This window comes from Delphinapterus leucas, chromosome 7 (assembly GCF_059928025.1).
Source record: "Delphinapterus leucas isolate spDelLeu-1000000601 "Yukka" chromosome 7, BTC_Dleu_Yukka2, whole genome shotgun sequence".
Classification (NCBI taxonomy): domain Eukaryota; kingdom Metazoa; phylum Chordata; class Mammalia; order Artiodactyla; family Monodontidae; genus Delphinapterus; species Delphinapterus leucas.
In genome coordinates this window covers 25,313,848-25,339,442 of record NC_143135.1, presented here as the reverse complement: position 1 = coordinate 25,339,442, position 25,595 = coordinate 25,313,848, and the positions used below count along the sequence as shown (strand labels likewise).

Here is a 25,595-nt window from a genome sequence, read left to right as displayed (position 1 = left end):
CTACCTTCTCCTTAATTTAATAGAAATCCTAATCTAGAGGAACAGACCTCTTACACTGGATTTTTGTTATAGCTAGTCCTCCTCGATTCGTGACAGTAGAAGAACTTCTAGAGACAGCAAAAGGAGTAACTAACATGACCATAGCCCATGAAATTGTCATAAATGGAGACTTTCGGATTAAACCAGTTGAATTACCAGAAGACAGGTAAGGTGGTTACTGAGTTATCTTGTTTGGTAGAACAAAGCCGTTTCCCAGCTCTGGAAATGTTTTCTTCACTTGATGTCAATATATTCTAATATATTTTTCCTTTTGTATGTTGCTAAAATATATTCCTTATCCTGGGAATTACTAGAGTTCGATAGTAGATCTCAGGACCACTGATCCTTGACAATGTAGTAAAAGGTCTGGAAACCTCCTGTGGAAGTCTTGCGTGTCAGCTTCTTCCCACTCCATAGGATTTAGCTGCCGCCTCTTGTGTGTTCATTGTACTGTCTCCTTCATTTCTTCTTTGTAACTATCACATTTTACTGTAGTTGTTGGTTTACTTGCATTCTTCACCAGATTGTAAACTCCTTAGAGACGAGGACTATGCTTTATTCTCTATCCCTACCTAGTACCTGGCACATATCATATTGAATCTAAAATTCTGTTGATTGTAAGGTGCACCTTTTAAAGATGGATTGTCACAAGAAGGAAGAAACATTGCCCATTACAATTGTGAAAGTACCATGAAAAAAATCGGGATTCTGTTGACAAAGGAGGAGCAATGGCTGCTGGGTCAGCAAGCCATAGTGTCTCCCGCATGAGGCTTCTGAATATGACTTTACAAACATTTCTTATATGTTCTGCAAGGATAGTACTTTTTCACATTAATCATGAAGAATTAATTACTTGTTTTGCTCTCATGACATAAAGATTGGTTTTCCTGAAATGCTATATATAAGTTGTTATATTAGTAGTTTGGTACCTAATTAAACAGTTGTCCAGTATGTCACATGGGAATAGGATAATTTTAGGAAACAAACTTAAAGTTTAAAGTCTTAAACTACTTAATCATAAATATCTTAGGAAACTTGCTGGTATCGGGGAACTTAAATTAACAGATCTGAACTTTCCAGTATTCTTTTTATCATATGGCACTGTTATGGGCTGTTATTTGGACTAATGTCTTAAACTACTTAATCATAAATATCTTAGGAAACTTGCTGGTATCGGGGAACTTAAATTAACAGATCTGAACTTTCCAGTATTCTTTTTATCATATGGCACTGTTATGGGCTGTTATTTGGACTAATGTCACCTGTCAAATTAGTTGAAAGTTATTTTTTCCAATGAGGTACTTATTGAAATAAATCACTAACTAAAAATAAGTATGTGATTGGTTTAGGTATATCTGGGAAATCTTTCCTTCATCCAAATAATTTAAAAAAATTTTCTTACCCTAAACCTGTAGAATTTGTGCTTTTGAAAGTAATTTGAGGCAATAATATTTTATTTGCTTTTGCCTTTTTTTCCATTTGCCTCCAGCTTGGAGAAGAAAGTAAAGGATATTGTACATAAAGCTTTTTGGGATTGCTTGAGCGTCCAGTTATGTGAAGACCCCCCAACTTATGACCAGGCCATCAAGCTTGTTGGTGAGATCAAAGAGGTGAGGCGAAGAGCAAGTCGTGGTGCTTTCCTCGTATGTTAGGAGTACTTACTCATCCTGTGTTACTGTGCCAGAAGGCGTTAAAGAAATTGAAGGATCAGGATTCTAAATTGCTTGCCGAAATGTGGATTTAGGGTATTTTTGGCTTACTGGTCTTTAAAATTTTTCAAAGAAGCTGTGATAACCTGAGGGCATTACTCTTCTAAATGAAAAGAAGGTTCATATTTTTGAAAACAGAATTATTTAAAGAAAACAAGTTATTTTATAAAATACAGATAATTTATAAAATTTTTAATAGATGTTAACACCTTCAATAAATAATGACCATAAAAGCGATTCAGTCTTTGGGACAGAGAAGGCATTAAGTGAAAGGTAGAACTGTTTTTGCAATACCTTTAGCAACAGTTTTCCAAAGAAGTAATGTGTCTGTGGAAATTGCCATCTGTTGTTAGCTCACAGGCACACACTAATTAATGTGGGTTTTTTTTTTTTTCACTTCTAACAGTTTTTTCTTCCTGCATCCAGTTGATTGCTACCTAGAGCTTAAATGGAAGCTTAAATAGCTAGTCTAAATGATTTGTAAACATGTTTTTCTGTCAATTTGTTGAATAAGAGGTTAAAATGTGTGCACCATTACAATAGCAGTTGGTAAGCCCTTATTGGAATAATTGTAAATTCCTTTACATATAATCAAAAATGGCTTCTGACTAGGAAGCTTTGATTAAACTTGGCTGTGCTCTCTTGTAGACGCTCTTATCTTTCTTGCTGCCTGGTCACACTAGACTGAGAAACCAGATAACAGAAGTCTTGGATCTGGATCTGATAAAGCAGGAGGCAGAGAATGGGGCCTTGGACATTTCCAAGCTGGCAGAATTCATTATTGGCATGATGGGGACACTGTGCGCACCTGTTCGAGATGAGGAAGTGAAGAAACTAAAGGACATTAAGGAAATAGTGCCCCTTTTCAGGTATGGGCACTGTGTTAATCACCTTCAGGGCACCTAAAATACAGAGCCTATTTTCAGAGTTAGACTTCCTCAAGTGTAGGTATTCATGCATTTAAAAAAAAAAAATTAAAAAGCAAATATTTTGCTGTGCTCACTTTGGCAGCACATACACTAAAATTGTAACCATGCAGAGATTAGCGTGGCCCCTGTGCAAGGATGACTCACAAGTTCGTGAAACGTTCTGTATTTTTTAAAAATAGTGATTATAATAAGAAAAGGAGGGAGGGATGGAATGAAGGGAGGGAAGAGAAAGGGAAGGCTGAAAGGAAGGAAGGAAGGGGAAAAAGACAGTGAACTTGAGACTCTGGGTGAGGTTATAGTCTGTATATTCTTTAACTGGTTGAAGGCAGGTCAAGGTAAAGACTGATAATTAGCATATGTTTTAAAAATGTTAAAATTCAAACCTGTTTTTTACTAAAATCAATATAAATCCAATGAAACAAAAAGGCATGAGATATTTTTTAAAAAGCAAACATTTTATAAACTATAGAAAAGGAGAAAGAAGGAAAAATTTCACCTGTAATTTTACCACACAAAGGCACAATCACTACTGTCATATTGACATATAAATTTTTTTGTTTTTTTTGCCTCAGCATTTTATTTTGAAAAATTACAAACATACAGAAAAGTTGCGAAAACAATACAATCGACACTCATATAACCCTTACACAGATCCACCAGTTTTTAACATTTAGTCAGTTTGCTTTATCTTTTTATATATACGCTGAGTATGTGCACATTGAGTATGTACGTATGTATGTATATTTTTTCCCCTGAACCTTCTGATGGTTAATGTCAGATATTACGACATTTCACCCTTAACTATTTCAGCAACTACTTCCTAAAAATGTGGATATTCTCCCACATAATCAAAATACAACCAGGACATTCAAGAAATTTAACATTAATATAATCCTATTAACTAACGTTTAGTCCATGTTAACTTCCTTTAGTCTTTTGAATGTTTATTTTTAAATGTATACAGTTGTGATCAAATTTATATAATTTATATGCTAATATGGGCACAGGATTGACATGACGCTGCCTGAGAATTTGACTTTTGGTTAACTGCTTTACTGTTTTCCTGTAAACAGATGAAGGTGTTATGTATCAAAATACTACTAGGTAACATTACTTATGGGGAAAATGACCTCTAACTGGTAAATTGCATCTAGACAGAAAGAAATGATAATGAGCTATAAATACTCGATGGCATATCATACTTGATACTTCCTTGAGTGGGGAAACTTTTATAACTGGGCATGCCCCCCATAGAGACCCTAGAAGGCATGCCGTGGAGTTATTACGAGCTTTTAAGTCAGGGTGCTCCCACATTTTTGAGCTGTCTGTTCATGACTGATATTGTAACTCTTCTTGAAGAGGAGTGCTTGGTGCCACCCTGTTGGCAAGCTGTGTGAATAGATGGTGCCAAACCTGTGGCTTATTGTCTTGTGAGGCTGACTGTTCAGCTGAACCAAAGAAGACCTCCCCGTGGGCACTGCAAGCCTGACTTGTTTTTGTTAACATTACACCCTAATTATTTCACTTATTTTTTCATTGAAAGTATCATTGAGATAATTATATATTCACATGGAGTTGTAAGAAATAATACAGTACACTTTATCCAGCTTCTCCCAGTGGTGACATCGCAAAACTATCAGAACCAGGGTGTTGACACTGATACAGTCCACTGATCTCATTTAGATTTCCTGTATACACATGTATATGTTTATTTATAGTAACTTTTATACAATTTTATCACCTAAGTTGGAATATCCACCACCACACTCAAGATACTGAACAGTTCCAACACCACAAGGATCTCTTGCATTGCCCTTTTATAACCAACTTACGTTACTTTTTTAAACTCTCCATAAGCATTTTCAGTGGCTGCAATATATTCATTCACATAGATATGATTAACTGTTTCTCTGTTAAGATGGACAATTAGATTATGTATAGTTACTTAGTATTTAACCCTGCAGTGAACATCTGTGCACAAAACTTTTTTCTTTATTTTAGGTTATTTCCTAAAGATAGGTTCTTAAAATGGGATTACTGTGTCAGAGGATGTGAACAGTTTTAAGATTCATTGCACGGTACCAAGTTGCTTTCCAAAAGTTTTATAAGTAAAAAAAGTTTAATCTCTAGCCTTCTTGATATCATTATGCTGTCAATATTCATTACATAGAAAAATGCCCTTCACTGTCAGGTTCCCTCTCTCCTATTAACTAACGTTTAATAGGAGAGAGCATGTTGAAAAGACTGCCTAAATATAGTTATTGATTTGTTCATTCATTCAACAAGCTCTTACTGAGCACCTCTTACGTGCTAGGCACGGTGCTAGACATTAGAAATAATATAGTCGGTAAGAGCTCAAAATCAGCTAAGTTAAATGAGGAATTCCTTGGAAGAGAGTCCTCTGGGGAAATAGCTGGTAGCAAACTCAACCTAACTCAGATTCCTACTGGAAAGAGAAGGGACTGGGGAAACCGGTAACCTGGGAGTATACACCCTATCTGAAGGAGGCCACAGTGGCCGCTTAGTGCCAGCCGATTGTAGTTGTGGTGGAGTTTGGGCCCGGGTTGCCAGATCTTTTGATTTTTCAAGAGAAGCTAGAAATCCTGGCTTTTAAAAACACTGTGAGCATAAAACATGATTGTGGGTTACTTCCAGTCAGTGGTCTGCCACTTGGCAGTCTCCAGTAGTCTCTGGTTTCCTGTAGGTGGATTTAGGGGACTGTTGGGAATGCTCAAAGGAGAGGCAGAACACCCTCCAGAAAGTGGGCTGCCCCACGCATTTGGGAGAGGGACAGAGTGGCAGGGTGAGGGGCCCTGAGTTGTTCCTCAGACTGTATATCCTTTCCCATACATATCACCTTATGTGTGGGTGAGTTTATTCTGTCATACGATGTTCAGTCAGTCCCAAAGGGCATCAGGGGACTGGGAGGACATTTGATCCTGTTCTTACCTGTGTAGGACCACACCTAAACCTGCACCTTGGGTTCTTATCCACTTTCTGCAAGTAGGTCACTTAGCAGCTCCTGACCTCTGGTAAAAGTGCTGCTGGTATGTGACAGGCGTGGTATGGAAGGCATCCTTGGCATTGCATCAGGTCTGCCCATTGGTTACATTCAGAGTGTGAGCTAGCAATTATGCCATGAGAGCTAGAGCATAAAACCTGCCGTGAACATATTCACCTGTGTGAGCATGGAGACCAGGTGGTGAACTCTCTGCTCTTAACCTCGGGTCTGGGGCCGTCCTTCCTCTGCAGCCAAGAGGGCTGACCCAGAGCCAAAGAAAGAGCTCTGGGCCTGACAGGCAGTGCGGGAAGTGACGTTTGCCTAGGGGCAAGGGTGGGGACAGAGAGCAACTTAAAAATTTGCAGTCCTTTCTTCTAAATTTGTTTTTTTTAATCTGCGTTCTCATGGCTTCTCCAACTTTTCTTGCCACCCTTTCTGAGATGAAAAAACTGTCTCAAATCAGCTCACTTCATTTTTTTTTTACAGCAGTGTTTACTTTACAAGTGCCCAGTGATAAATCCTTTTATCTCTTTCAGGGCAATTTTTTCCGTGTTGGACCTAATGAAAGTGGATATGGCAAACTTTGCTGTCAGTAGCATTAGGCCACATCTCATGCAGCAGTCAGTTGAATATGAAAGGAAGCAGTTTCAAGAGTTTTTGGAGAAGCATCCAAGTATGTTTAATGTTTTGTGGTGCCTGTTCGTTGTCTGTGCTTTTTCATTTTAGTGGCTGTAGCTTGCCGCATAATGATATTTTCAAAACAAAATGAGAATTTAGTATGAGAGTGAAACTGTGCACCTCAGATTGGGACTTGAACCCACGTGCTGGGACTCAAACCCAGCCAAAACCCACGGTCTTCCAACTGAGATCACACACTTGGTTTCAGGACTTAATGAAGCTCAGGTTCGTGATATCTCATCGAAGAAAGAATTCAGTGAGAGACAAAGTGATGGGTAAGAAGTGGATTTATTTAGAGAGAAACACACTCCACAGACAGAGTGTGAGCCATTTCAGAAGGTGAGAAAGGCACCAGGCTATGGGGTTGTCAGTTTTTATAGAGGTGGGTAATTTATAGGCTAATGAGTGGGAGGAGTATTCCTGCTATTTCAGGAAGGGGTGGTGATTTCCAGGAATTGGGCCACCGCCCACTTTTTGATCCTTATGGTGGGCCTGGGAACTGTCATGGCGCCTGTGGGTGTATCATTTCGCTTGCTGATGTGTTACAGTGAGCCTATACTGAGGCTCCAGGTCTAGTGGAAATTGACTTGTCCGCCATCTTGGACCCATTTGGTTCTAATCAGTTTATGTCATGTCCTCGGGCTATATCATTCTTTCAAAGGTTGTGCCCTGCCCCCTTCCCTCCTGTTTCAGGAGTAGTCTAATTTGAAGACGGAAAAGGACAAGATGTTAGGCCCTGAAAACTTAGTTGACAAGCAAGAGAACTGTAAGTAGGAGAGGAGAATAGAAATTTAAAAAAACAAAGAAGCCCTAAATTAAATGGGTTTTTATGAAAACACCAGTTTGAGGTGAATTGTATACTTGGCCTTGGTTTTAAGAACATGATGAACTTCTTAGGACTATTTAGCTCACTTTTCTCCCCTCTATGAGGTACGTCAAGAAATTTCACTTTGCTTCTCTTCTATATGCATAAATCTGGTTTCGTACCCAGAAAAAGTCTCATTTTTATGAACCTCTCAGATGACTCCAGGAAACAGATAAATTAAAATCCAAACTATGTTTCATTTCTAGGGTGCTTTTTTGGTCTCTGCACTGGCAGCTGATGTTCTAAGTGAACTGCAGCCTTCAGTTCCAATTTATTACGAGTTCCGTTTAGCCTCTAAGTTTGCGGGTCACAAGATGAAAATGGCAGTCTCTGGATAGGTTGTGTTGCCTGACCAGGATCAGGTCAACAGTTGCTCATCCAGCTCCAGGCAGAGAAGTTGGAACTGGTCCTGAGGGCCAGGAGGAGTCAAGAAAGGGCAGAGTTGAAGGAGCAGTACTAGAAGATTGGTTAGTGTTTACTGTGTACTAGGCTTGTGCCAAGGGTGTACCTGTGTTGCCATAGGTGACCTCACAGTAAGCCTACGAGGTAGGCAGTATTTTTTAAACCAATTTTACAGATGTGGTAATAGATTTTGAGAGGTTTTTTAAAAAATTTTGGCTGTGCCAGGCGGCATGCGGGATCTTAGTTCCCTGACCAGGGATCGAACCTGTGCCCCCTGCATTGGGAGCTCAGAGTCTTAACCACTGGACCGCCAGGGAAGTCCCCAGATTTTGAGAGATTTTTGATCAGAATTGATGACCACACAGCTCCCTTTCTCAACCGGTATTTTACTGCCCCTCAGGAGAAACCAGGGTTGCAGTTTACAGGCTGTGAAGAGCCTTTGTATGAGGGCCAGGTGCGGACAGCTGGGGCCCAGGCGCTGAGCCGGTCCGAGTCTAGTGCTTATCACTCACAGCATGAAAGCCGAGGTTTTCCAGAGCTGGTTGCCTACAGAATGCTGTCTGCAGAGGCGAAAGGGAGAGCGAAGCTCGGAACCAAGAGCTCGGTGTGATCAGCATGTGGGCAGAACCAGAGGAGTGTCCTGTTGCAGCAGTGAAGAGTGGACTCCACCCATGCCCTCGGCTGCCCATTTTGTTTTAAGGTGGCCTCCACTGGCCGGGCTGCAACCTATTCCAGGTCCTGTCAGAGGGGTGTTTGCTCATACAATGTGGACAAAAACCTCATCTTCTCTCTCTTGTGTCCCTCAGAGTCCCTGGTGCATTATTCAGTTTAGAAAAGTAGGGGAAGCATGCTGGCGGATGAAAAACAACTGAGGTTCCCCCCACCTGCCCCGCAGTGCTCCAAACACTGCACAGTATGTGTCAAATACGTGACAGAACTTACCCCCCACCCCTACCCCAGCAAGGCTTAAAGTAAACCAGATTGATACAAGACTAAGATCTAGACAAGGACAAGCCTCATCTTCAGTGTGGAGGATACTTTACACTGGGAAACTCTAGTCAGTGTCTCATCCCATCTGTCTATGGGCAAGAATTTTTGCATCTCACTGAGCTGGAGCTATCAGAGCTTCCAGCCACGTATCATGCAGGAGTGGCCAGGGTGGGAGAGAAGAGAGTGGAGGTCTTTTGAACATCTAAGGTGGCATTTATATCCACTGTTGTGCTTAGTCCTCACGGCAGCCTGTGAGGTGGTGGTGGACATTTCTTTGTGTAAGAATCTTGATAGTCAGACAATGGCGTATCTAAGAACACTCAACTGGTAACTGGCAATCTTGTGATGTGAACTGAGGTCTATTTGATTCCAAAGTCCGTGCTCTATACTTTTACCACAGTTCCAGGATGATCTTCCCTAAAGTAATTCTGGGAAGAATCCGTCCAGAGCGTTCCAGTAATGTTCGAAGCCTTGCTTTTCACAGATTCCCTGGACTTTGTCACCCAGTGGCTGGAAGAAGCCGCAGATGACCTTATGAATCAGAAGTATAGAAATGCCCTGCCGGCTGTGGGAGAGGCCTCTGGCTCTGGGGACAGTCCCAGGCCAGATCCTGTTGCTGTCCAGAATTATGCGTACCTGAAGCTTCTGAAGTGGGACCACCTCCACAGACCTTTCCCTGAAGTAGGTGCTCCAGAGCAGTCTGACTGCTCATTTCTTTTTTGTGCTGCTGAACTTTAAAAAAAATAATGGCTATAATTCACATAGCAGAAAAATCTCCCTTATAAGTTGTATAATTCACTGGTATTTAGTACATTCACAGAGTTACGCTTCCATTACCACTGTTTAATTTCAGAACATTTCCGTCACCCAGAAAGAAGCCCTGTACCCATTAGCAGTCACAACCCTCCCCCCACCCCCTGGCAACCATTAATCTTCTTTATGTCTCTATGGATCTGGCCTATTCTGGACTTTTCGTTTAAACGGAATCAGGCAATGTTGGCCATTTGTGTCTGGCTTCTTAGCATAAAGTCCATCCGTGTTGTAGCATAAATCAGTACTTCATTCTTTTTAAGTTTTTTTTTATTGTGTTAAAATATACACAACATAAAATGTACCATTTTTAAGTGTACAGTTTAGTGGCACTAAGTACGTTCACATGACTTTGCAGCCATCACAGCCACCCATTCATGGAACAAATTGGAACCCAGTACCCTTTAAACACTAACTCCTCATTCCTCCCTCCCCCGGTTCCTCTGTGTTCTTGAATCTGACTACTTTAGCTACCTCATATGAGTGAAATCACACAGTATTTGTCCTTTTGTGACTTGCTTATTTCACTTAGTATAATACCTTCGAGGTTCATCCACAATGTTGTTTGTGGCAGCATTTCTTTTCAAGGCTGAAAAATATTCCATTGTGTGGCTATACCCCATTTTGCTTTATTCATTCATCAGTTGATGGACAACTGATGGGCAACTTTTGGGCTATTGTGAATTGTGCTGCTCTGAATATTTGTGTACAAGTTTTTGTGTGGCCATGTGTTCTCAGTTCTCTTGAGTATGTACCTAGGATTAGAATTGCTGGGTCACGTGGTGACTCTTAAGTTTAACATTCTGAGGAACTGCCAGACTATTTTCCAAAGCGCCTACCTCATTTTACAGTCCCACCAGCAGTGTATGGGGCTTCTAATTTGTGCTGCTGAGCTTCTGTCCTGTTTTTACTCATCTTGATGAAAACCCAAACAGTGACGGTGCTTTTCAGTTTTATCTAAAGAAACTTCTTCCCCTTCCATGCAGAGCAATATATATTTTTTAAAATTTATTTATTTATTTTTGGCTGCATCGTGTCTTTGTTGCTGCGCATGGGCTTTCTCTAGCTGTGGCTCGTGCGCTGTAGGCACGCGGGCTTCAGTAGTTGTGGCGCACGGGCTTCGTTGCTCCGCAGCATGTGGGATCTTCCCGGACCAGGGCTTGAACCCGTGTCCCCTGCATTGGCAGGCGGATTCCTAACCACTGCGCCACCAGGGAAGCCCAGAGCAATATTTTTTTTCTTTGTATGTTTTTCGCAGTAAGTGCTTCTAACTGCAGGAGTCCTTTAAAGACATGACTAACAGGGGAGTCCCCCAGCAAATAGCTGGTTTGGCGTCTAGACTCCCCCTCTTTTTTGAGGGCACTCACACTTCTTATTTCTAGCCTCATATCCTGCTACTTCTCGAAGTTTCTTTCTCAGTTCCTTATTTTTCTTTTTAAGATGTTGTGAGCCTAAAGTTTCACCTCTTGCTTTGTGAGTTCCCTGTTTTGTGCCAGAGCAGGCTCTCAAGGGGATATTGAAGTGGGGGTGGGGAGCTTCCTTCCTGCAGAGTGACATGCTCTCTGCTCTCTCCTGTAGACTTTTCTCTCAAAAGATAGCCGTGGGGAAAATGGTGTTTTCACTGGGGACAGATGTCTACTCTCAGAATTGATCCTTGGAAATCCTTTGCGTCCTAAACCCAAGTACGGCATACTGCTAGGAGGCCACAAAGCAAGGGTGCTGCCCTGTAACAAAGTGAAGTCAAAAAAGAGACTGGTAAAGCCTCTCTGTTTAACAATAGAGGAGTCTCAGCCTTCAAAGATGGTTTTTACTTCTTAGGGAGAATTCTGGGCTAAGACTCCACATTGTTAATGTCTCGATTTGGTGTGTCAGTTTCTTATAGCAAGACTGGTCCTTAAAGTTTATTTGATTCATCTGTAAAAACTCAGATCAGAAGTCATATCTCCTCAGCCTTTCCACTTCCCTTTACCTCACCCCACACAGAGGACTTTGGCCTGGCAGCACCCAGGCCTGTCAATAACACGGGGACGCCGTCATGGAAATTCACTCACTGACTACTTTCCAGGTATTATCTGTCATTCCAACTTTTTCTACTTATCGTTCATTTTTCTCTTTCTTTATTCACTTCCCAGTTCTTGAGAGCCTCCTTTGTGCTGGATACTGAGGGGGATACTGAGGTGAATAAGTGTATTTCTCCCCTCCTTCCCTCCTGTGTCCTGGATAGGGTGGCTGGTTGTCTGGTTTACCCAGGACTGGGAATGGGTGTGGGGAGGGGAAGTGTTCACAGGACCTGGGAGTTTCAGTTTTAAACCAGGCCACTCCTGGAAAAACTGGGATGAGTTGGCCCCCTGTGTACCTCATTATTCTGTCCCATCTAATGATGTAATTCCTATTTATTGAGTGCTGGCTCTGCCAGCCACTTTATTATTATCTTTCTTTTTTTAATACATTTATTTATTTATTTTTGGCTGCATTGGGTCTTCACTGCTGTGCGTGCGCTTTCTCTAGTTGCAGTGAGCAGGGGCTACTCTTCGTTGTGGTGCGCGGGCTTCTCACTGCGGTGGCTTCTCTTGTTGCGGAGCACGGGCTCTAGGCACGTGGGCTTCGGTAGATGCTGTGCGTGGGCTCAGTAGTTGTGGCTTGTGGGCTTAGTTGCTCTGCGGCCTGAGGGATCTTCCTGGACCAGGGATCGAACCCGTGTCCCCGGCATTGGCAGGCAGATCCTCAACCACTGCGCCACCAGGGAAGTCCCAGCCACTTTATATACATGGTCTCTTTTCATCTTTCTTTCTTTCTTTTTAATTTTTATTGGAATATAATTGATTTACAGTGTTGTGTTACTTTCTGCTGTACAGCAAAGTGAATCAGTTATACATATATCCACTCTTTTTTAGATTCTTTTCCCATATAGGTCATTACAGAGTATTGAGTAGCATTCCCTGTGCTATACAGTAGGTCCTTAATAGTTATCTATTTTATATATAGTAGAGTGTATATTGTCAATCCCAGTCTCCCAACTTATCCCTCTCCCCTTTTTTCGTCTTTAAAACAGCACTGTGAAGGAGGAATCCCCATTTTGCCTAGGGCTCAGAGTTGAAGAAACCCGCGTGAGGTTGTGCTGCTATTAAATGATGAAGTCTGGATTTACACCCAGTCTGGCTTACGTTGTACTGCAGCCTTCCTGAGGGAGAGGGGCGCTGCGGTGGAAGAATTCACACCTGACTCCCTTATGGCCGGCTCTGAAAGGACTAGAAAATCCTCAGGGGAACTTCAGAGGCCTCCGTATGGGCTGCGGCCCCACTGCCCTCTGCCGGTGACAGCCCAGCCCTGCAGCTCAGGATGATTTCTGTTTTATTCATTGCAGACAGTTTTGATGGACCATTCTCGCTTCCAAGAGTTCCAGCTCCAGCTGGAGCAGCTGACCGTCCTGGGGGCCGTGTTGCTGGTCACGTTCAGCATGGCAGCCCCAGGAATTTCCAGCCGGGCCGACTTTGCTGAGAAACTCAAGATGATCGTGAAGATTCTGCTCACAGATATGCATCTACCGTAAGTGATGGAGAGCTCTGGCGACCAGGGCCTTCAACAGATGGTGGGAGGCAGCGGGTGGCGAGGAGCAGACTGGAGCGGGGGTCTGCGGTGTAAGGCAGAATTGGGGCCGCTCGCCAGAGACTGAGGAAACCTGGCACTCCAGCGTTCTTCACCCCCGCGGGATTTACTCAGGGTCACACGGTCAAAGTTAGAGTCCACTCCAGGGCTGATTAGCAAGGCTCTAGGACAGTGGCTTTCAAATGTTTGTGACCAGGACGCATAGTAAGAAATTCATCTTCCGTGGTGACAGTGCATACTTGGACACACATGTAACTGCAATAAAAACTTCACAAAGTGAAACTTACCCAACTGTGCTTAACACTTCCTGATATTTCTATTCTATTCTTGTCCCATTAAAAAGAAAAAAAATACTGGTTGCTACCCAGTGAATTGCTTTCATAATCAACTAATAGTTTGGTCAACACAGCCCTAGGGAAAGGTCAAATAAGAAACAAGCTGCGTTCCTCCAGAGTGTGTGAATGTGACTAAAGTTTTCCGCCCATTGCGGAAAACACTCCTCATAGACATTTTGTGCTGAGTGTAAATGGATTATCTATCAACCAGCACCAGTCCACACTTGTGTGAGGGCAACTGCTTCTGCAGTGAAATCAGATTAGGTGATTTATGTGGTTCCCAGCATATAGAATATTTTTGAATGTTTCTAAGTAAACCTGTATCTGACAAGGTCCACCTCAGAGGATTCTTCAAGTGGGATGTCCCCAAACCTTCTCCTCCTCCTTACAAAGTAGAGGAATTGGCTGCTGAGTTTGCACACAGCTTGCATGTGTTCAGTGCGATGAGGGGCGTGTCCACGAGTTGTGACCTGGGGCTCAACAGTCTTGACTCAGGCCTGCAGGGTGTCTGCTGAGGCAAGGCCTCGCCTGAGGCCCTTGCACAGGTGTAGCCCTGGGCTGTCACCTAGGTCCCCCTCCAGTAAAACTGCTCTGTCAAAGCTACTGAGGAGGAGGGCCTGTCCATGCTTCCTTGGGAGGCCGGCCCTGCCTTGTCCACCCTGGCCCCAGCAGCAAGTCCTGGGGCTCTCACATTTGCTCACACTCATTCTACTGTACACAGCCTGTAGATCCAGGACAAAGGCAATTGCCTTCTCAGACAACACCCACCAGCACAAGGGCTCTCCACAGAGACTCCAGGGGAGCCCAGGAGCCCCAGGAAATCAAAGTGTGAATTTTAACTTTTAGATGTCAGTTTTATTTGTTCTTTGAAAGTCGTTAATACACTGTGTTTCAAAAGCCTAAAGGGACAAAGTGGTATCCAATGAAAAGTTTCTCTCCCACTCCGTCCCGCGGCTGCCACATTTCTGGTTTCTGGTGTGTTGCTCCAGAGGTGTCCAGGGTAGTCCTAAGTCAATTCCAGGGTTATTTCACCACACAGATGCTAGCAAGAAGTTAGCTTTTAGATTGTTAGACCAGGCATAACCTGAGTCCTCCCCGTGCCACTGTTCTTTCTGGCAGAGAGAGACGGGTAGAGAGACAAAGTCCCCTGAGTTGGATGGACGCAGTCTGAGGGGCTCGGGGCAGGGAAGAGGCACAGTTTTCCCTTTGAACCCATCAGTCTGTGAATTGGTCGCTGTGACTCTCCCCAAACGGGGGCTGGGCGGGGGTGGGGGTGGGATGTGCACTTTGTTGATGGGCCCTTTCTTCACTGGCTTCTCCTTCCCTTCTCTGCTCAAGCTCCTTCCATCTGGAGGATGCCCTGACTACCGTTGGGGAGAAAGTCTGCCTGGAGGTGAGCAGCTGCCTTTCCCTGTGCGGGTTCAGCCCCCTCACCACGGACAAGGAGGCCGTGCTCAAGGGCCAGATCCAGGCCATGGCCAGTCCTGACAACCCCATCCGCAGGATCGTGGGTACGTTTGGGCGAAGGCGGGACCAGGGATATGCCTGCGATGGGCTGGCAGACAGGCCCCTCTGCGGGCATCTAGAAGGGTTTGATGGATTACGAGTGCCAGTGAGTGAAGAGAGAGTGATTATTCACCATAGCGCAATTAAGGCGACCCGAAGCTTTGGCCAAGTGACTAGGCAGCCATCACTGTCCTGAGGGCTCTGGCTTTGGAATCACGGGTCCTGGTTCAGAACCCTGCTCCATCCAGCACTGTGAGGTGGTGGGAAACAATATATTGGTGTCTGCCCCTGGCCCCTGGCACAGAGCTCCTGAAACTCTGGTAGTTTCCTCAGTGATAAGAGCGCTAGGAGCATCTTTTGTTCTAGTGTTTGGTCTCTGACCTTGGCTCCTGACCCGGAACTCCTACCTCCTTTGGAATTTCCTGGGTGCTGGGAGTGTCTTGCGTTCTGAGTAGGTGACTCTTGATGGGCTCCTGGGTGGGGGCCGGTCACCCGAAAGACCAAGCCATGATTAGAAGCTTGGAACTTTCAGCCCCGCCCTCCATCCTCCAGAGAGAGGAGAGGGGCTAGAAATGCCTGCGTGATGAAACCTTCACAGAAGTCCCAAAAGTACAAGGTTTGGAGAGCTTCTGGGTTGCTGAACACATCCGTGTAGTGGACGGGTGGTGCACCCCAGCTCCGCGGGAACAGAAGCTCTTGCCCTCTGGACTCTCCCCGACCTCACCCTATGTATGGCTTCTTCCGACTCTTCATTTGTATCCTTTATCAGATCTTTTATTATATAATAAACTGGTAAACCTAAGTAAGTGTTTCCCTGAGTTCTGTGAGCTATTCTAGCAAATCATCAAAATCCAAGGGAGAGGACGTCATGGCAACCTCTGATTTGTAGTCAAGTCAGAAGTTGTGGATGACCTGCGGGCCTCCTCCTTGTGATCAGCTTCTGAAGTCGGGGGCAGTCTTGTGGGCCTGAGCCCTTAACTTGTGGGATCTGAGGCTATCTGCACGTAGTGTCAGAACTGAGTAAAATTGTAGGATGCCCAGCTGGGGTCACAGAGAATTGCTTGGCGTGGGGACACTTCTCCCCTGGATCTGGAGTCAGAAGCGTTTTGAATGTGGTAGTGGTGCGAGGGTAAGGGAAAAGTATAGCTGTAGTACAAGGCTAGGACGGGTTTTCTTTACAAGCACTTACTGTGTAGCCTGAGCAAGTGACGTGATACTTGAGTTTCATCATCTCTAAAAGGGGGTAATACCAGCACCTGCAGGGTTGCTGAGAGGACTGCAGGTGGTAAGATATGTAAGGTGCTTACTGCAGAACCTGGCAGCATAGGGAGGACTCACTAACGAGTCGCAGTTATTAAAAATATTACTCCGGACTTCCCTGGCGGTCCAGTGGTTAAGACTCTGCACTTCCAGTGCAGGGGGCATATATATATATATATATATTACTCTGCTGTGTGAGCTGTGACTTTCCATCATCCCTGGTTGATTCTGTTCACTACATCATCTAATATTTAATTTTTAAAATTATTGTTATTTAATTAATTGTAAAGTCCTTCCTTAACTTCTTTACGAACTCATATAGATGTTCATCTTATAAATAATGAAAAGTTAGCAGGCTTCAGGCAAAAGCAGAATGATCTGTGGTTATCAGATTCTAGGTTGGAGTAGAGGCTGAACCAGTGACATGGGTGTGCTTCTAATACCATGCCTTTTAAAAATTTCATCCCAGGCCCGCATTAGTCACAGTTTCATCTGCAGGTCCCTCAGGAGGAGCCTCCTGATGCTGCAGGGCCCTCGGACTGTCGAGATCATTGTTGTCAACTGGGGTGGGGATGCGGGGAAGTGCTGTGAAGAGACCACTGGCTACTAAGCTGCTGCCTTAGCCCTGTCATCTAGGTTGTTTAGTCACAGCCAGTTAAGTGTGTTACTGGACTCCAAAGGATGTAAGTCAGTTGCACCTGAGAAGGTTCCCTAGGGCATGAGGTGGGTGTGAAGTTTGAAAACGCTTATTTGATATAGATGCCGCTATTGCTTTTGTAATAAAATCTGCAAGGTGCGGCTTTGCACACACACTGTTTTGGCAGCTGAGGATACACAGGAATGTGCAAAAATATCATAGCAGGGGATGGGCTAAAGAAGCGTCAAACTAAATGATTCCTCAGAGTAGGACAAGTGGCCCACAACTCCATGGCCTTCATTGCAGGCTTTGGAGAAGGAGGCTTAGGCTTCTTTCATGTGGGCTTATGGGAAAATCTAGATCACAAGCCAATAGTGCTGGAGTCTTCTTTTTTTAAAATAAATGTATTTATTTATTTATTTTTGGCTGCGTTGGGTCTTCGTTGTTGCGCACGGGCTTTCTTTCTCTAGTTGCGGCGAGTGGGGGCTACTCTTCGTTGTGGTGTGTGGGCTTCTCCTTGTGGTGGCTTCTCTTGTTGGGGAGCACGGGCTCTAGGCGCGCGGGCTTCAGTAGTTGTGGCTCGCGGGCTTAGTTGCTCCGTGGCATGTGGGATCTTCCCGGACCGGGGCTCGAACCTGTGTCCCCTGCATTGGCAGGCGGATTCTTAACCACTGTGCCACCAGGGAAGTCCCTTTCTCTTCTCTTTTGAACTTGCATTTCCTGCTTTATTTTTCCTCCCACTTTTTATATGATCTTAAACAATGGCTAATGTTGGTCTCGGTGTGCCTTGCTCTTCTGAGAGCGGAACCTGGCAGCACCCTAATCTCCCCTTAATCGTTCATACATTTATCCTTGCTTTCCAAGTGTATTTTGGGCTTTGCCTGGTGTCCAGGCCTCATGGCAGGCACCGTGCTGGGTGTTGGGGAGAGAATGATGAACAAGATGAGCATGGTCCCACCCCGTGGAGCCGACCAGCTTTGGGGTGGGCGGGGGTACAGTACAGATGGGATGAATGTTCAGAAGTGGGAGGTGCCTCAGGATGGTCAGGGAAGACTTTCCCGAAAAGGTAATGTTTAAGCTGAAAACTGAAGCGTAAATAGAAACTTGTAAAGTCACCCTGACCAAGAAGCAAACAACTGCTTTCTTTTCTGTCGCAGATTCCCGAATCCTGACCTTCTTAGAAACCTACCTTGTCTCCAGTCATCAGAAGCCATTGCCCACAGCCCCAGGGGGATTAGGTCCAGTTCAAACAGAGCTGGAGGAAGTTGCCATTAACTTCGTGCGCCTGGTCAACTATAACAAGATGGTCTTCAGTCCCTACTATGATGCGATCCTCAGTAAGATCCTTGTCAGACCCTAACGCCTGTGCTCCCTACAGCAGCAGTGTTACCCACTTGACCTGTTCTCAGCTGTAGTGTTGCTTTGGAAAATGGCTGCTTAGTACCTTTCTGTTTAACAGCACTGATGCCAAAAGGAAGAGTATTGTGTATCACTGTTGAAAAGGCTTGTTGAAACATGTACTGAATTCTGTTTTGAGGGTTTGTGTCCGTGAGTGCAAGTTTACAAATCAGAGAAGCTTTTCGTTATCGTGACTTTTGTAGGTAGCACTCAGCTTTCAACGGGTGGACTGCCGTGTGTCTCCACCCACACCCTATCATGATCGTAGCTGCCTCGTCTCTCCCAGGAGCCTGGGACCTCTTCTGCCATCTGGCTCGCTTTTCTTTCAGACACCCAAGAGTATCTGACAGCCACCCCAGAGTGAACAGAACCAGGCCTTGATGCGTTTAGACCCTTGCCCGTCTCTTGCCCAGCCCAGCCCTCCTTCCTCCAGGTATTTTGTGTTGGAAGGACTTTATATAGTCTTACTGCCTCCACACACCTCCCGCGCCCACTATTTATTGCTTTCTCCCTGCCTGGGCTAGCTGGAGCCCCAGAACCCTTTTGTTCTAGAGGAGAGTTATTTGATTTTAAAAAGCTTACTTGTTTATACAAAATTACTTCTGAGCCTGGATGATAGCAGTTATGGGATCTAGAGAAAGGAAAATTCTGTGACTTTTATGTCTTGAAAGCCAAGGAGGAATATTTTTTTTTAATATATGTTAGTGTAATATATAGAAGAGGACAGATGTCTGAAGTTCTTACTGAAAAGTTCACTCTGATACAATACATAGATGTATTGATTGGATTCGAATTCCAGCATTGGATTTAAGTGTTTTCAGGTAAAATAGCGTCAGCTCACTTATTTCTTGGATAACGAAGTTATAGGAGATCCCTGGTTTTTGAGCAGTATTTATTGAGGAACTTCAGTGACCAGAATTCCTGACATATCCTGTGACTGAAAGGGTAGCTTGGCTCTCACAGGTGACCTGTTCTGTTAAAAAAAATAAAATGTGCGCACGTGCCTGTGTGTATTTTAGACAGGGACATTTTGTTAGAAACAGAGTCATGAAGTTGTTGGGCGATCTCCAGTTCCCAGAATCATGCAAGGAATCCCTTCATTCAAGCCGATGAGCGCTGGGGTGGAGCTGGGGACAGCGTTGGGGAAACATCCACCCTGTACACTGTCTAGTGATGCGAGGCTTCAGAGGAGTGACGGTTATACTGGGAATGTGATTTCTCCAAGTACTTGCTTCTAATATTTTTACTTGCAGTCAGAGATGTATGCTGGGTTACGTGGTCAGAGGTCATATTAATAAAGTTTAGGCTGAAGGACAAATCCTCCAAGGTTTCACTGGAAGGGGATGAAAGCTCGGTAAGTAGAACTTTTAAAGAACAAAATTACATCTTTTGTAGCTTATTCAATGAGGTCACCTCTGGAATTGTTTCTGGAAATAAGGCTGCTGTGGAAGCTGTGCTCACTGGTTGTAGAGTATGAGGTTCCTGGGGGCAGCACTCTTGCTTGCCTCAGCCTCAGTGTTTGGGTCCCTCCCTCCACAGCCAAGGATGCCGGAGAGGAGCGTTACCCTCACAGATGCAGGGTGGGTCACCAGCTCCTGCAGCCATTTTCCCTAAATCTCAAAGTTCCTTCATTTTGATTTCTTTTGTAAGAGTTAACTCTTAGGTGATTTTTTTCTCTCTTTTCCCTCATGGGTTCCTACATAGAGTGAAGTTTGAACAGTTTGAAATCTTGATGCCTATATAACAGGGAGCTTCACAGACTCCTGTGGCCCCCACTACCTCAGTGTCCACTGGTGGAATTCTACAGAAGCCAGAATGAAGACGGCAGAGTTCAGAATCACAATATTCATATTGAATCGTTTTGTTGCTGCTCTTTGAAGATAAGTGAGCTAGTTTTCTTCCTGGAATCTCATAGGATTATCACTAAGGGCCAGGAAAATTCATTTAGTTCATTTAGTCACTCAGGAAACATTTGCTAAGCATCTACTTAGAACTCCCCCCTACAGCTCTCCCTCCAAGACAGAAATAGCTTTGGCGTATAAATTATCCTTCAGAATTGAATTGGGTTATATACTGCATACTGATTGCATTTGATGTGGTTTCCTGCCTAACAGGTTTGTGGAAAACATGTCTCATGGAAGTGCTAAGTTTATTGGGCACTAGTATTTCACTGCAGGTGGGTGCCTTGAGAGTTGGGTTGATATCAGCAGGTCAGGTAGATTTCTTTGATAGTCTCCTGAATGAATGAATGAATGAATGAATGTCTAGAGCGGTAACTGCTGCCTTGTCAGCTCTCAACTGATTGGGTGGGTAGTGGGTGGGTTCTCACTCTACATATGTATATTTTTTAATCTTATTCTGAAGCAAGCTGTAAAATGTGATCGTTTATGTAGCCCTTTATAAATATACTTCAGGTCAGAGTTACACTGATATATCTTACTGATTAATGCAGTGGACAGGTGTATAGGAATTTTTTTCTCTGTGAAGAGAAGTTATTAAAAAGTTTGACTCAATAGGCACATAATGTGCACATACTGGCTGACAATTCTGAACGGATTATTTAGCAGTTCTGTTTTTGTGGCTTATTTTACTTTCTCCAAAGTCTTAAGATACCTGGGAATAGAGCAGCCTACTTTCCTGGTGAATTTCAAAGGGAGGGAATAGGTGTTTGCTGTTTGATTTCCAGTGACATTTTGGCATGCCCTGATTTCTGTGTATAACATTTGTATTTCTTTTAATTTTGAGGCAGGGTGGTAGATTGGAAAGACTGGGAGCTGTCAAGAAACCAGAGTTTTGATCCCATTTCTGTTACGTGATTAGCTCGAGGAAATCAGGACCCATTTCCAGTACCTAAAAAATGAAAGGACTGGATTTAACCTTACAAGCCTTTCCAAGTCTGACATTCTGTAGTAAGTCTGACTGGACTTAATAACTTAAGTAGACTGCAGTAGGATTGTGCAGAAAGTTCCTGATTTAGAGGAAGATCTGGGTTGAGTTTTTCCTCTGTTGCCTTCTTGCAAGGTTATGTGATGTTGGGCTAATCATTCTTCCTTGGGCTCTGTATTTTCACCTGTAAAATGAGCATACTCCTAACTCACACTTCCTGTGAGGATTAAATTTGATAATGGATATTAGAATGCTTTGTACACGCAAAAGGACTATGAATGACTTTATTAGCAACAAAGGAGAGCATATAACCCTGCCTGCGGGTGCATATCTGTTATCATGACATATTCGACTGTTGGTGCCCAACCTCCCTTCAGTCGAGCACATTTTACAGGCCTGTAGGGAAGGTTTTCCTCCTGTCCTGTCCCAAGACTGTTATTTTCTTTTCTCATCTCTTCTGTGCTAGAGCTGCAATCTTTTCGTATCTGCTGCCGTTCACTCCACCCCAGTGGTTTCTCCCCATTTCCACCTCTATATCATTTGAAGTAAATGAATGCATGAATGAACAAATGAGTGGATGACTAAATGGTAGTGGACGATGGGCTATGAAACTCATATTAAAAGGCACTATCTCATTGAAAACGTAATCTAAATAAAGAATTACAGTGATGTTTGCAATTGTGTATTTATATTGGGTTTTATATTGTATACCTATTTTAATGGATTGCCTTTTTATTCACAGTATTCAAAGCAACTTCATGGGATGGGGGAGGGGAAAACCTTTAGGCCTAAAAGCCTCTCTTAACCTATCAAATGTTCACTGACACTTTCAGAAAAAGCTAGAAGTGTCAGAAATCTGAACAGGCAGAATTTTACTTAAAACTGCCCCTAGTGTGGGTTTCTGTCATACTGTGTTGCCTTCTGAACTAATCTATAGGCATGATTTGATGGAATGTCACTTAATTTAGTAATCAGGTGTGTCTGGAGTTGGTAGCAATAGTCAGATTTCACCATTTTTGTGTTTGCTTTATCTGAACTAAGCATTGAGAACCTTTAAGTGCAACTTCTGACTTAAAAGCAACCTTAAAATCGAAGTAACACTTTTTTTTTTTCCTTTCTAATTCTTGTTGCCTCTGCTTTTTAAAGTACTGTCTGCTGTAAGCTCGAAGCAGAAATTTGGTCAGGGCTCAGACGGGGAAGAAAATTTAGTAAACTGAATTGGTTTTTTGGACTTTTATTCCCAGAGACTGGTAAGCTCACTTCTGTTGAATATTTAAGTTTTTACTTAAATCAGTAATATGGCACCTGAGTTTTGTTAACTTGGTATGAATTACCTTTCAAGACTTCTGAAATTTTTACTAAATGAAATATAACTTCACTTGCTGAACGTCACAGTCAAGTAAGAACTACCAACTTTAATGAAGTTTGCTTTGGGAACTGAAATGTAAAAACCAGAATTTATGAGAAGCCCACTCACCGCAACGAAGAGTAGCCCCCCGCTCGCCGCAACTAGAGAAAGCCCACGTGCAGCAACGAAGACCCAGCGCAGCCAAAAATAAATAAATAAATTTATTTTTTTAAAGAAAGCATATCCAATAGAGGATTATAAAATTACCAAATAAATTAATAACTATTGCCCAAGGTCAATGTGCTGACAAAAGTGGTATATTTTTTCATTCTTTTCCAGTGGTACAATTTGATCAGTTTTATATTTACTAGGTAGCTATAACCTTTTACTTTACTATGTGTGGCAACAGAGATAAAATCTCTCGTTCGAAATTTAGTGCTAAAAGCCAGAGTTTGACTGATTTTTGTTTAGGGAGCATTTATGGTCCTTAAATTTTATCCAGTTCTAGAATTGTGGGGAGATGCTGTCATTGTTTTTATAAAGAGGAAAGATATGGATATCTCTTGGTAATTTCTCTGGGTCCAGCAATATGGATATATGAGAGACCTTGGACACATAGGACTGGCTATATATACCATGAGAGTCTGCAGATAGATTTCCAAAAATAATTTCAGATTTCTAACATCATGCTACTTGTTCACTGTGTTTACAAAAGGAATTATCAAACATTCAGACAAAATCATACTAAAAACTAAAAGTTCATATATATATCAGGTAGAACATTAGAAAATATTTTCTTAAGAAATAATCCTTTTTAAGTTTAAAGGTCATATAATTTCTAGGGGAAAAAGTCTTAGAAATGAATGTAGTAGGAGCAGTTGTAATACACATAATGGCCTTAACAGTCCTTAGCAGCACTTTTCCCCAAGGTAGGTAGGGGTGTACGTGTGTGTTTTCTTATTACAATGCTAAAAAAAAAAAAAAAAAAAAAAGGCATTTTCCATACTCAATCACGTGGCTTTCTTTTGTCACATGGGAACACTGTTACAGACCATTACAGGTATTTGAAACCATTTTGTCTTCTTCAATACACTACCCAAAGATAGCACTTCAGGAAAGATTCCATATCTCTATATTTTTAAGTTTATGCTATATGGTACTACTTATGCCTTTCAGATTGTTTTGTTGATAACCATGATATTAAAAAAAAACCCACGCAGCTTGAAAATGATACTTAGGAAGATAACAAAATCTGAAGTAGAGGCAGCTGACTTTGTTTTGAGGAAATTTTTCTCAGCTTCACTGGTAAAATACTGGAGACATATGCTTGTGATCAACTTAGGTAAATATGACCTTGCTACGTATAAATTTATATAAGAAAGTGATTCAAGATAACCTTTTATTATAGGTTTTATAGAAATATTTGAAGCTGATATTTAATCACACTTGAATTCAAATTCTAAATTGTGTACCCATCGTGCAAAGATTGTCTCTTTATAGCCTTCGTACTTTTCCTCTTATTTCCTTCCTTATTTTTTTAGCTTTTATTCTGAATCACAATCCTTAGGCTCAACTAGTTGTTGGTCTAGTTTTCTAGAGATGAGTCAAGAGGAGGTAACGTTGCTAAAAAAGAGCAAAACTTAATTCTTTTGATTTTTATGGTAAGTTTTTGCTCACTGTAGCTAGGTTTTGGTTACTCGGCTGTAGTTTCCTTTAATGCTGTCTTTGTTTAGCTGATGAAAAAAATGTTCTTGAATACTGACCACTTTTTGAAACATATTTATGTGAGAGCAAGACAGTGAGTGGTTAAAGGAATTCCCACACTTATGTTGCTTTTAAGAGACATGAAAGATAAAATATCTCAGTCTATCGCCCTCAGATTTAATTTGGGAAAAATGCATTCATATTTGAAGATTTCTAAAATGTTTTAATTTGCCTCTTAAAAATGGATCCCTCATGTTTTCAAATAGTAGCAAAAAAGACCAGGAAAGGACAACAGTTAAGTGTATATATAGTAAATACAGGATGACTTTTCCTTACATTGTTGACATTTAGTTTTAAACAGTATTGGCTAAATAACCTAAGTAGCTATTTCAAATAAAATCTGAATGAAAGCAGCAGCGAGAGACACGACTTTTTGAGATCCTTTTATTTTCTAAAGGATTGTTTTTTAAAATTTTAAACTACAAAACCGATTCCTTACATTCTGCCATAAATAAAACAAACAATAAGGCAGGACTCTACATAAGCAAACCAAGAACAGCTGTTGTTTTCAGAAAATGTGATAAAATGCTTTACAATCATAAGCCATCCAGTTTTTAAAATAAAACTGTTGAAAACCCACAAGTCTTCAAGTGGTACATACAAGACACCCTTGAAGCGGGAACAAAATGTGGTTCTGCCACTTTGTACTCTTCTCACATTTTTGAAAATCTAATTTTTCTTAGAGCATAGGTCTGTTCCACATCCTAAAATTCACATAGGTTGGTTGGTTTTTCTCAAGAAGCATATGAATAGAGGCACCAATGACAATACAACTTTGTTTCCAAGAACTTTGTAACAAAGCATTGTCTCTTTTAAACATATGACTTAAGAGGCAAAAGGAATCCTGGATAGGAGTTTTCTTTCTGAGGCAGGTTCTGTGCCTGCTTCACCGAATTCGCTTCTGCTGCCTCGCTCTGTAAATGTCATGAACAGGGGGAACGACAGCTCCCTTTTCCTCATCTTCGTCTGAATCTTCGTTGGGCCTTTTGACAGCCTTGGTGAGTACTGCATTACTTTCCACCGGGCCATTGCCTTCTACAGCTAGCTCTGGGGCTCCTCCAGTAATGATCCTCACAGCTTCTTCAACTGCTATTGAAGCAAAACAAAAAGGACTGTTGTTGGAGGATGTTTAAAAGTATGCTACTGTGGAGGAATATGTATGTACTACTTTGGATACTTTATAATTTTGTAGCCTCCTATTAGGAAATTCTGAGATAGTACTACTGATACTATTGAATAAATAGTTAAATACAAAAAAGCTGCTGTTTAATAAAATTATTTTCATAAGCCAAACCTGATAGTGCATGTTCACATGAATAGAAAAGATATGCTTTTTATGATGTTTTTCTTAGAAGAATAAGAACATGAACAAGCCTCTCTGTACCAAAGAGATCCAAAGGATCCCTCCTAGGTGTCACTGTACTTCTGCAAG

At 42.4% G+C, this 25,595-nt stretch overlaps 2 protein-coding genes and 1 non-coding gene across 12 annotated transcripts in view; 2 read left to right on the top strand and 1 right to left on the bottom strand.

The window, feature by feature from the left end:
• TCP11L1 (t-complex 11 like 1) overlaps nucleotides 1-24,693 on the top strand; it is a 36,472-nt gene extending 11,779 nt beyond the window's left edge. For 3 of the 9 annotated variants that reach the window (XM_022583682.3, XM_022583675.3, XM_022583676.3), the window contains 9 exons: nucleotides 73-205; nucleotides 1,529-1,649; nucleotides 2,397-2,617; nucleotides 6,215-6,351; nucleotides 9,098-9,294; nucleotides 12,788-12,969; nucleotides 14,703-14,875; nucleotides 17,925-18,104; nucleotides 19,419-24,693. In XM_022583682.3, the coding sequence (XP_022439390.1) occupies nucleotides 135-205; nucleotides 1,529-1,649; nucleotides 2,397-2,617; nucleotides 6,215-6,351; nucleotides 9,098-9,294; nucleotides 12,788-12,969; nucleotides 14,703-14,875; nucleotides 17,925-18,104; nucleotides 19,419-19,642 (1,506 nt within the window). In that variant the 5' untranslated portion in view covers nucleotides 73-134 and the 3' untranslated portion in view covers nucleotides 19,643-24,693. Of the gene's footprint in view, nucleotides 1-72; nucleotides 206-1,528; nucleotides 1,650-2,396; nucleotides 2,618-6,214; nucleotides 6,352-9,097; nucleotides 9,295-12,787; nucleotides 12,970-14,702; nucleotides 14,876-17,924; nucleotides 18,284-18,494 lie in introns of those variants that run through there. The other 6 variants (XR_002646021.2, XR_002646020.2, XM_022583679.2 and 3 more) reach the window with 6 other exon arrangements.
• LOC115803280 (U6 spliceosomal RNA) lies at nucleotides 2,744-2,847 on the top strand. Its single transcript, XR_004023968.2, has one exon. It is a non-coding gene; the product is annotated as a U6 spliceosomal RNA (small nuclear RNA).
• Nucleotides 24,534-25,595, bottom strand: part of CSTF3 (cleavage stimulation factor subunit 3) — a 69,897-nt gene continuing 68,835 nt past the window's right edge. For both annotated transcript variants that reach the window (XM_022583672.2, XM_022583673.3), the window contains one exon: nucleotides 24,534-25,252. In XM_022583672.2, the coding sequence (XP_022439380.1) occupies nucleotides 25,050-25,252 (203 nt within the window). In that variant the 3' untranslated portion in view covers nucleotides 24,534-25,049. The remainder of the gene's footprint in view (nucleotides 25,253-25,595) is intronic.